The 12,532-nt window shown below is 41.0% G+C and overlaps 1 protein-coding gene across 1 annotated transcript; it reads left to right on the top strand.

The window, feature by feature from the left end:
* Nucleotides 1–1,711: 1,711 nt before the first annotated feature.
* LCE6A (late cornified envelope 6A) lies at nt 1,712–8,179 on the top strand. Its single transcript, XM_078071768.1, is given in 3 exon segments — nt 1,712–2,279; nt 2,760–3,027; nt 8,139–8,179. Coding segments are annotated over 2 exon segments (288 nt in total). The 5' UTR covers nt 1,712–2,279; nt 2,760–2,780.
* Nucleotides 8,180–12,532: the final 4,353 nt, after the last annotated feature.

Raw genomic sequence — 12,532 nt, 5'->3', positions numbered from 1 at the left:
GAGTGGCACTGGAAGGAGGCACATGTCTGGGGTCCTGACCTGGAACTCACTGCGCTTGGAAGTCTAGTAGGAGGGTGGACCATTCAGGGCCTCAAGAAGGCTCACCTCAGGGAATGGGCAAAGCTAGATCCTGCTCTCCTCCAATGAAAGTGCTAATTCTGGTGGGTCAATCCCCAACACCATGATGAACTTTGTTGTATTGAAAATGACTGGACTTTGAGACTTCAGGGGGCAAGCAGTATGAGGAGTGGTCTGGGGGAACTGGAGAGGAAGCAGGGATGTTTGCCCAGAGAGGAACCTCCAGGAAGAGCCCTTAGCCTTTGATTAGGGGTGGTGGGGGTTGAGTAGTTGTTAGTTAACCTCAAGGAAACACATTTGAGATGCATGAAGTGTCAGAGTGTGGGCTTATGTGGTATGAGTCTGGGTGGGGAAAAGGAACCACTGGTATATTAAGACCAGAATTACTCTGCCCTCCCAGTGCTTAGTGTCCATGACACCTTACTGAGGAGCAGTTAGGGCTACTTCTGATGCCTGACAGGGAGGAGAAGAGGAGAGGAGGAGAAGGAGAGAGAGGAGGGAGAAGGAAGTAAGGGAAGAAGGGGTCGGATTTCTGAGGCCCCATAACTCAGGTGCTCCCAGGGTCCTGTTCTAATGGACTGAGAAAGGCTTCATACCATCTCCAACCTTCTATTTCACTTACATGGACTCTCCTCTCCCTTCAACCAAATTACATGTCAAAGCCTACCTCCCCCTGGGAGCCTTCCTAGATGAAGCAGGTAGGCCCAGATAGTCTTGTCCTGCTGGATTTGCTCAAGTATAGCTGCTCCTATGGCTTTGTCCCACTCTCCACCCTGGTTAGGTCCTTATCTGTCACCCCACACCCCAACCTTGCTCACCTTTGTCCTATGTATGACTTGAAGTCTTTGAGGACAGTCCCTATAATCAGAATATTCCTCTAATTGCTCATCTTTTTCACTTACTCACCTGTTTCCTGAGTCCCTATTGTGTGCTAGGCACTTAGAACACAGAGGAAGGCAAGACACTATCCCTACTACCAGGAGTTTAAATAGGACCTTTTCACATACCTGGCATGTGGGCAGCAATTCTGAGACAGACGCCTCCAGAAGTGAGGGACGGTTTTCAAAGAGACTGTTCCCACCCTAAGCACAGCCAACATGTGCTGGTATCAATTTTCATAAAAGATAAAGGAAAATTTTTCACTCTGCAGAAAGCTTTTCCTTGGGGTATCTCAAAAATTATATAAACAGTAGCAGGGTTTACAAATGTTTAACTCTCCACACTTTTCTCAGCCTGATCTGTAAGGTGAGGTCTGCCCACCGATTTCCCTGTACTATTTATGAAAGGGTGTTCCCAGAAGCCTTAGGTGTGGATGGTGAACACAAGAGATTAAGAGTTGAGCCACAGAACAAAAACGAGTGCATTTTGTTTTTTTCCTATTTTTTGTTCTCCCAAAATGCAAAGTCTATTTTAATGACACATAGATTATTCCATTCCACAAATATTAATGAGCATCTTCTTTATGTCAGAGACAGTATCAGGTCCTAGGAATTTAGAAGTGATAAAGACAAGGTCCTGTAATCAAGGAACTGGGTAATAAAGGTGATAGGACAAATATGTAGGTCACCTTGGTCATGAGCAGCTATAAAGGCTGTGAAAGGTATCTCTGACATTCAGAGGAGGGAGGACTCGATGTGGCCTGGTGGACTAGGCAAGTCACCATGGAGGTGGTGGCCTTGAACTGAGTTGTAGAAAGCATGGATGAGGGGTGGAAGTGGGCAAGAAGGGTCTTCATCAGACTTGGGTGGCATTGAACTTGGTCCTTCCCCACCAGTCCTAGAGAGATCTCCACAGTAATCAGATCCCTCTCAGGCCCCCAGAGATGTCATCTAGACTTGGCCAGCGTACCCACCCCAATCAGGCCACTCTGAAGGCCACACCTCTGGTCACTCATTTGCACAGGATTCCCTTTGGCCCACATCCTGCTGCATGCCACTGAGGAATTCAGCCCTGGGCATTGTGAAACATCCATATAAATAGTCCACACACAGCTGCCCTCCAATAATATGTAGCCTGAAGGCTTCACTGGAGGATATATAAAAGGCCTCCAGACTCCTCCTCCTGGAATGATTTGTCCACACATCCTCCTCTAGGGTGAGGCTACCTCTGGGTGAGGAGACACTTGTATGTCCCTCACTCAGATGCTGCCAAGGCAGTCCTGATCTCTCTTCTCACTTCTGCCCAGGGAGTAGATATGCCAGGTAAGAGAGCTTTGGGGCAGGGAGAGGGGAAGGGAGGTGGTCCCCACAAAAGACTTCAAATGATTTAACATGGGAGAAAGTCATCGAAGCCAGAGGGTCTGAAGAAGCGAAGAAGATACACCCAGGCTTAGGAATCTCAGGGCAAAGTAAGACTGAGTGAAGAAAGAGCAGAGATTCATTTCTCCTTTACACCTGACAATGGTGGACCCTGGTCTGGGAAAGTAAACAGTCTGCTCAACTCAGCTTCACTTTGTTTAGGAAAAGGAGTAAGTTATTAGCTTGGTTCTTGGTGAGTGGGTCCCCTGGGAGCTCCCACCATGGCTTACTCCCCAAATTTACCCACTCAGATCCATTTCTGTCCCTTCTAGGATGGATTTAGCAGATTGTAAATGCCAGTTTTATTTTGACAGCTCCAGCCCACGGAGAAAAGAAACAGATACCCAAGGCCCTGACTTAATTGAATTCTCTTTTTCCTTTCAGCTTCCACTTGCTAGCCCACTGATGTCACAGCAGAAGCAGCAATCCTGGGAGCCCCCTAGTGCTCCCAAATGCTCACCTCCCCAGTGCCCAACCCCCGCCCTGGCTGTCTGCTCTGCTCCTTGCTGTGACCCCCATTCAGGAGGCTGTGATTCTGGTTTCCAAAAGCCTGGGGAGCAGAGTCCTGGCCGTTCTCAGAGGGCTCACCGCAAGAAGCCCCACTGCCTCAGTGGTGGCACAGTCTACCACATCAAAGAGGAGGAATGCTGAGGTGACCAGCCCAAAGGAGAGGGACGTGGGTACAGTTGCCCTCTCCCATCCAGGTTTCTGCACTCACACTGCTGGGAAGCTCAGGCTCTCCCCCTCTAGCTAGTGCTGGGAAACACTTCCTGGACCCCATAAGCCTCACTCCTGCTTCTGTCTTCCACCCACCCCTTCAGCTCAGCAACAACGTGGAGCCTGAGCCCTGGCTGCTGTGAATCCCTGAGGTTGCTGGAGGGGCTGAGGCTTCCGCAGGTGGATGCTGCCCCTTCTTTCCTTCCAAGATGTTGACTGGTGGTGTTTCAGAGACACATGGCTTGAGATTTCTGTCGCAGCATCCTTATAGCCATCAACCTATGTCATTGCATAATCCGAGCATCTACTCTATACTATGCTCTGTGTTCCCAGATGTAATAGGAGATTTGTTTCTGTTCTAGAAAAGCTTACAGTCTAGTGAGAGAAACAATGTACATTGTAGATTGAAATATGCAGACTAATAAATATAATTTCAAGGTGATTGACATACTTCTTTTTTTTCTCACTTTGTGTGAACTTAAAGGGGGACAAGAGTACAAAAGGTCAAGGAAAGAAGGGAAAGACTCATCCTGATAGTGTAGATCAAAAGTGGTGTCCTTGGAAGGAGAAATCTGAAGCAGAGAGAGCATGTTGCTTGGGGGAGAACAGACCTCTGGGGTGGGTAGCATTTCAACAGGGCTTTTAAAGACAAGCAGACTTTGGTGTTGGGAATGCAACAAGGCTGAGGAACTTTCCAGGTAGAAATGATACTTTTCATGTACAAGTGGGATACTTGCCAATGACACGGATTTCAATTTGGCTAGACTGCCAGGAGTGAGAGGATCATATGAAATAGCTCATAGCCAGGTATGAAACTGCAGCTCCCAAAGGACTTTTGCCCTGGGGTGGGGAGGACCTGAGGTTAAAGTAGAGGGGCCTGGAGGGGCTTGAGGCTCAACATGGTTGCATATCAATATAAGTTCTGGATAATAATTTTTAGTTAATTCTCATTTTCTGGGGGAAACTGAAAATATGTTTTTAACTAAGTACCCATCTCAATGGATTCTATTGCTCAGTCTCAGGGCAGAAAATCAGCCTGTCTACCATTCCCAAAACACAAGATGCCCATTTCCAGAGCTTAGCAATCCTGACTGCTAGAACCTGGTTTTGCCTCTGCTATGATATAGCTTTCTATATAGGCATATAGATAGAGCATGATTTTATATAATTTTGAATGTGTAATTTTTCTCACTAATCAAATGATGCATGCCTGTATAAAGATGTTTTAATGTAAATAAGCATAAGGAAGATGATTAAGACCAACCAAAAATCTTATCACCTAAAAATAACTACTGCTAATAACTTCAGGATCTATTTCCAAACTTTATAAAAAATCACAAAATAGGATCATTTCAGAATACTTTGTAACCTGATCTTTTATTTAACAGTACAATTGTCAATACTCTTCTGTGCTAACAAATATTGATCAACACTATTATAGTCCATCCTGTGAACGCACCATGATTTGTGTAAATAGTTTCCTGATTTGGGGCACTTATATTGCTTCCACTGTTTTGCTGTCTAAACAACAGTAAAAAAATTTTTTCATTGGTGATTATTCTTAGTAATTTTCCTAAGATAAATTTTTAGAATTGGAATTCTAAAATTGTCAAAGACTATGAAGACTTTTTTCAGACTCTCCAGGAAGACTGCATCTTAGAGACAATGAAAATGCCTCCATTTAAGAAAATCACTTTGGAGAAAGGGATTTCTTTTGTTCAAGAGCAAGAGTGAGTACTATGTTAAAAAATTACTCTAGTTAGGGGCACCTGATGACTCAGTCATTTAAGTGTCTGACTCTTGATCTCAGCCTCAGGTCATGATCTTGGGGTCCTGGGATAGAGTTCTGCATGGGTTTCTGAGCTCAGCAGGAAGTCTGCTTGAGATTCTCTCTTTCCTTCTCCCTCTGCCTCACCCCCCCACCCCGCCATGTGCACACTCTCCCTCTCTCTCTCAAATAAGTAAATATTATTAAAAATTACTCTAGCTAAAGGAAAAATCCAGTTTGCCGGGAAAAAAAAACACTTTCTGAAAAACTTGCCAAGTATCTACTTATTTTACTGTCACGAAATCCATACTTTTTTTTTAAAAGATTTTTTATGTATTTTATTTGAGAGAGAGAGTGCGAACAAGCATGAGCAGAGGTGAGGGGAGAAGGGGTAGAGGAGAGGGGGTAGGCAGAGAGAGAAGCAGACTCCCTGCTGAGCAGGGAGCCTGATGTGGGGCTCGATCCCAGGACCCTGAGATCATGACCTGAGCTGAAGGCAGACGCTTAACCAATTGAGCCACCCAAGTGCCCCATGAACTCCATACTTTAAAAAAAAAGATTAGATACTTTCTCCTTCTGAGGGAAAAAGGATGCTATTTATTGTATAAAGCAATGCCTTATGAATTTTAACATACCATTGCTTGAAATTCCATATTTAGCTGGTAAGTTTTAAATATCCTTGATTTTAGATGTTCAGCTATGTTTGTGTGAGAGAATTCTGGGGAAAAAAAATCTAATTTTCCCCTAAGAAAAAAACAAAATATCAGTATTTGGTTGATTGTGCAAAGCTTAATATGTAAGAATCTCTTTTTTTTTTCCTATTTTTTATTTCTGTTCTTTATTGAACATGGACATTCACCAAATAACAATTACAAAAAAAAAAGTTTTGACAGAAACAAATTTTCTTTGACAAGAGTACTATTTAATAGCTGGCCTACTCAGATTCCCTAATCAATACTTGGATTTCCTTTGCTAATTGTTCGCCTTATGTATTATTGCATATTACACTGTTTAGCCTGTATCAAATGGATTTTGAAATTTCTACATCGGAAAAAAAGTGATCTGATCATTATTTTTCTTCATAAAAGTCTGCATTTGGCATCTTCACATTTTCTAAATATGTGTGTACATCAGAAATGTCAATATTATGAGTGTCTTTTTGGTGTGGTTTCATTTTAATATTGTACATTTACCTTTGTTTTATAATAAATAATTAAAAATGCGAACGTCACATTTTGCACAAAATGTCCTATATCCAAAATCTCACATTTATAGCGACAACCAAAATAAGTAAGTGGAACTGCCAGGGTTTTTTTTTTTTTTCTACTATATCTAACATCACACTTTTAACGAATGTTAAGTAGTTACACATTTTTAACATTTTCTAAATAGAAAATTTCATTTTGACATTTGATATTTAATATGCTCTTTTGATATTTAATATGCTCTTTTGTCTAATTTTTAAAAATGTTACTTCAGTATCATATGGACTAAACGAAGAACATGTAAATTTTTTTAGAAAGCAAGTTGTGACATATTTTAAAGAGCTCCTTTAGGGACTTTGAAAGAGCCATGTTGAATTCACCTGGGGGAAACTTGGGTGAACGATTCAATAGGTCTCTGTCCTCATCATTTTCCAGTGCAGTCTTCCAGAAGGGACGTTCTCACCTGGGAACTGAACTGAGCCCAATGACCTCACACCCTGCCTCAGAGTGTCCTGCTTTCCTGGGTCTCCGTTGGGAGAGACAAGCCCTCGCCAGCCTGGCCAATGGTCACCACTAGGGCTGCCAGCCTAACCCCTGCCCTGGGTCCAGTGCATTTTCAGCAGCTTCCTTTACAATGTCTGACAGACCCTACTTTACTACATATTATATGCTCCATGATATAGCACAAATAGTAATAAAAAGTCATTGCTTTTATTTATTCCTGTAAAGCTGCCATTAATAAAATATGAAACCAAAATCATCCTAAGGCAAAACAAGCTATGTCATGCTGATTTCATCTCTTATTTAGTGGGAAGTCAAGAAATGTTGCCTCAACTTGGCAGGTGAAGAAATAGGGTTTGAGTTACAGTATTTAAAGTTATAGAAGTAGCCCACAGCAGCATGAAAAATAAAACATGTCTAAATAAGAGGAAGGGAGGGAAGGGATGACAAACGTGAACTTAATCCATTGTGCTTCATTGGGGAAGTGAATAGGTACATCTAAAAGGAGGTAAAGAAATAAATGCATACACAGATTATTTAGAATGAAACTTATTTTTTTTTCATATTACAACCTATTGAATTACCTGATTTTTAATTTTCATGTAAATGTATTACTTTATTTTATAAAATCACATCCTGTTTTTATATACATCTGTGTGAGTCCTAGGCCAAACCTTCCTTAACAGAATGAGTACACATTCAGACCCCTGTCAGATGAAACCCATTTCAAATCTTTGAAAACCTTGAGATCTTATGCAAGTTTCTGTGCCCTTCTATGCCTCAGTCTTCTCATCTAAATATTAGGTAAAATGATAGTATGTGCCTCATGAGACTGTGGAGGGAATTACATATGATATTATAGGTAACATATTTTGACATATTTAGCTCAATAAATATTTGTTGTAACTTACATTTGGGGTGCATTTAATTGTTTTTGAAGATTTTATTTGAGAGAGAGAGAGCGCGCTTGAGCGTGCACAAATCGGGTGGGGTGGGGGAGAGGGAGAGAGAGAATCCCAAGCAAACTCTACACTGAGTACGGAGCCCAAAGTGGGGCTCCATCTCACAACTCGGAGATGATGACCTGAGCTGAAATCAAGAGTCAGGCGCTTAACTGACTGAGGTTAAGATGCCCCATTAGGTGCACTTAATTTTTAAAGTAGGCTTTTTTATTCAGGATAGTTAAGATTTATAGGAAAGTTGCAAAGATGGTACAGAGAATTTCCCATGTTCCCTGCATCCAGTTTCCTCTGTGGTTCAGATCTTATATTAGCATGGTACAATCATTACAATTAAAGAATCAATATTGATATATTATTATTAACTAAAGTCCATACCCATATTCTATAGGGTTTCCTTAATTTTTACCAGATGTCATTTTTGTGTTCCTGGATTCTATCCAGGATGCCACATTACATTCAGTTGTCTTGTCTCCTTAGGATCCTCTTGACTGTGACAGTTTCTTAGACTTATCTTATTTTCAGTGACCTTGACGGTTTTGAGGGGTGACAGTTAGGTATTTTGTAGAATATCTCTCAACTGAGATTTGTGTGGTGTTTTTCTCATGCTTAGAATTGGATTATGGGTCTGGAGGAGGAAGATCGCAGGGGTAAAGCGAGCGTATCAAGGGTACATGCTGTCAACATGCCATCACTGTTGAAACTGACTGACTGTGCTAGTGTCTGCAGGTTCTCCACTGTAAAGTGCTTTTTTTCTTTCCCTACCACACTTCTCTTTTTGGAAGGAAGTCATTAAATGCAGCCCATTCAAAGAAGTAGGGAGTTATGCTCCACCTCCTTGAGGGGACTCTACTACAAATTATTTGGAATTTTTCTGTCGAAAGATTTGTCTGTTCATCTGTCTCTCTCTTTTTTAAACTTTATGATTCAATATCAGTATTAACTCACAGATACTGGATATCTATGTTATACTTTGGGTTGTAATCCAATGCCCTGCTGTCTATTTTGTTGTTCATACCCTTCCAGTTCCTGTATCCCTTTGGCACACCTCCACTGGTTTTTTTTTTTTAAGCACTTCCTTGCTTTAGGGGACTATCTATTACATGATTCAGGCTCATTTTGCATAATCTCGGCTCCAGACCCTAGATTCAACTATTTGTTTTGTAAGCCTTGGTTTCTTTTATTGGGAAATTGTATTGTAAACCAAGATCTGGGAGCTGGTTTTTTCATTTTTCCTGGGGTGTCATTGCTTCCAGGCCTTCTCAATAAACAGAGCTTGGAAATATATATGTGTATATTAACTAGTCTCTGCACACATACCCATAATTATTTCTGTAGTTATCCATCTGTGTCTATATTAAGCTGAACACGAGTTCATACTGATGTCTGCAACTCTAATTCAGTCCATGGTTTATTCTAGACTTTGTAAAAGATTTCAAAATGGAGTAAGCAAGCCTAGCTAGGAGGTCATAGAGAGAAGAATTTATGTGCATCCTCATGGAACAAACTATTAACTTTTTACCCGCTGCAAGCGCACAGCCTGAGCTTAACTCCCTCTTCACCATGACCCCTGAATTATTCGCATTCTTCACTACAAAGGAGTCAATGTGATTTGACAAGTTTCAATCCCTTATTTGCATATTAACCCAACCAACTCCAGTTAACCGGGTTTCAATCCCTGTTTTGCAGAGAGGACATAAATGACAACTGTACTCATGACCTTTTGCTTTTATAACTCTGCCCCCTCTTGATTTTCCTCAGAACATGAATTGGGTTTCTACCTGAATCTGTCTCCAGAATTGCAATTCTAGTTGCCCAAATAAATGCCTGCTTATTTAAATTTTCAGTGAATTCTTTCTTGGCCAACACCCCCTTCTTGCTATCTGTAACGTCTCAGTGAGAAATCTGGCTCCTGCCATCTGCCACACATTGACATATTTGTTTAATCTCAGTATGCAGATATGGTGTCTTCTATTTTGAAAACAAAATTATGAGATGCCTAGGAGTCAGTGCATGCTAAATGAACAATGTTTTCTTACCTCTAGAGCTATAAAGACTGTTGATTAAAGAGGAAAGAATGAGTGAGCCAGCATCCTTGAAGTCTGGGTAAGGATGGGTCAGGGGAAAGACAGGACATCCTTAGGATCAAGGGACTGAATTGAAATGGATGATCTTTCATGAGGGCCTCCACCCACTAGAGACCATCTCCCAAACAGGCTCTGCTCGGCTTCCTCTTCCCACCATCCCACCATAGCAGCCCCAGTTCCCACAAACTTCCATCACATGGTTTAGGCATAAAGCATGAAGTCATGGACACCTGTGTGGGGCTATAGACAGGAGAAAACCTCATTTCATACCCAGACACAGGTTAGTTTGGATTCTCCCTATGAACCAGAGTGGGAGAAGGCATAGAATCTTTATCATAAAACTGCATGTGGAAAATCAGAAAGCAAAGCGGGACAGCCTGTGAGTAAATAAAAGGGTATAAATATTCAGTCTGTGACACACACAGTTAATCTATCTGAGACTAATGATTAGTTCTGAACTTCCTGGCAGATAGAATATAGAGAGAGACAAATGGCCTAATATACATAGCTTTCAAGGGAAGTCTTGCCTAACAATGGAGTGTGAAGGAAATTGTTTGCAATGATCAGCAATATACTTAACATCATTGCTAGAACACAGTCACAAAAGAAAATGGCAAACCACTATTGTTTTGTCTCCCACTGAAAAAAAGCACATAGCATTAAAATGAAATGCTGCTTATGAAATGGCAGAGAGGGTCAGCCAAGGAAAAGGCAGATGCCTAAAAGCAGAAGGTCTCTCAGTTCTAGCCAGAACTTGGTTCACCAGGGATAGAATTCACCTGTCTGTAAAATGTGGCCAACAAAATACCTTCATTCTTTATTCTGGTGTGAGATAAGATAAAGAGGCCTAAATGAATGTGTTGCTTACTGCTTTGTTCACCCCCTGCTCAGGCGTTACCTAACACCTGACCAGTATAGGACCCCCCCCACCTTTCTCTCTCTCTCTCTCTCTCTGTCACACACACACACACACACACACACACACACACACACAGAGGAGTCTAACTTCTACACTTCTCTCTACTTAGCACCTGCCATCCCCTTCCTGGAGCTTCAGCAGGCCCTCCCTACATGGTCCTATAGTTGTCTTCATTATTCTGATTGAAGGTCCTGGAATTTCTACCCTTATCTCTGACAGGTTCTTTCTATTTTGTTTTGATTGCCACAGGATGAGAAGTGACTGACACACCCTAAGCCCCATGCAAACTCAGTCCCTTCCTGGATCAAGCATTAACTCTACTCCTTTCTCTGGTGCCTAGTTAGTTTGCTCTTACAGGTTTTGGGTAGTGAATTGTAGGGAACTTTCCCCATTATAGCTTTATATAATAACCCTGATATATGAGAACCATTTCTCAAATATTTGACTGGAATCCACTTTAAATTCTTGCCTGATCCATTTCAGTATCCACTGTCACAGCTAAAACCCCAACCCATGCAAGGCCCATGGGATTTATGTAGAAGGTGGTGGTGGTCCTTAGGGTGAGGTAGGAAGAAGGTTGTGAAACCAGCTTTTCTGGGTCACTGACACATTCTCTTGGCATTCACTGGTATTTATAAATCTTTGGAGAAATAAAAATATTTATCCTCATCACTGAGGGACACAGAACTAGCCAAATAATTAATAATAATAATAAAGTATTATAAATATTATAACAACAACAAAAGACAATAAACTAGCCAAATAACAATAACAATAAATTATTATATAAATATTATAACAACAAGGGATGATGAACCACCCAAATAATGAAAATAATAATTATTATCCTAAATATTATAGCAACAACAACACAAAGAGCAATGGCAGCAATTTGTATTTACACAGAGCTTACTGTGGAGGAACACTCTTCTATCACTGTACACATGTTACTCATTTAATCCTCACAACAGCTTTATGAAATAGATATAATTTTTATCACCATTACAGATGAGCAATCAAGGCACAGAGAAAACAAGTGACAAGCCTAATGTTGTGCAACCAATAAGTAAGGGAACTTGGAATTAAAAGCTAGGTGATCTGAGTGCAGACACTTAACTCTGTTGCTGTGCCCCCAAGAGGGTAGTGTTGGGATGAATATGTTCTCCTCTTGCAATCTATGCCCCTCTCCTCCCCACCCACCCCCAAGCATAAACACTGGGTTGGAAATCAATTGACCTTATATTAGTCCTAATTCTGCAACTATTTTCACTCTATGAATTGAATAAAATGACTTATCTGAATCTTCAACTCTCATTTGTGAAAGGAAGGCATATAACCAAGCCAAATGGCATATTTTATTATTAATTAATCCACTCATTCAACAAGTAATTAAGTGCCAACTATATGTCAAGAACTGCTTTTTTAAGGCATTGTTATTATTTCTTTATTATCTGATGCATGCATTTATTAGAGAAAAATTTCTAACAAAGTAACAGTCTAAAAAGAAATGGGCTGCTTTGTGAGCTAATGAGTTCTCCAACTAAAAGCGTTTTAATTTAGCACAGAAAGCTCATCATTAGGCATATGGGAGAGGGTATGGAAGCACCAGGTAGAAAACTACACTAGATGTTTGCTAAGACTCCTCCAAGGCTGAATGATTTTCTGAGTTGCCTGTACTCCCTACATCTTTTAACTGTCTATGAAGATCCCTGGAAGAGCTTGGAGGAAGGTCGAAGGCTGTGGAAATATTACTAGAATGTTTTGTGGACTGGCTACAATTCTATGGTACTATAAGAACACTCGAGGACTATGGTTCCCAAACTAGTAGAATCTCCTGGCGATTTAAACATTGCAAATCCTTAGGACTCATTCCATGGAGATTATGACTCAATAGGTCTTAATTGGGGACAGGAATCTGAATTTTAGTGCTTTTCAGATGGTACAACCAGGTTTAGAGTCCCTGATCTATAACAGCACACAGAGCAAAACTGAAAGAATAGT

The sequence above is a fragment of the Halichoerus grypus genome, chromosome 5, assembly GCF_964656455.1.
Source record: "Halichoerus grypus chromosome 5, mHalGry1.hap1.1, whole genome shotgun sequence".
In the NCBI taxonomy this organism is placed as follows: Eukaryota; Metazoa; Chordata; class Mammalia; order Carnivora; family Phocidae; genus Halichoerus; species Halichoerus grypus.
The sequence above is the reverse complement of the archived record's forward strand: the minus strand, read 5'-3'. Positions and strand labels throughout refer to the sequence as shown.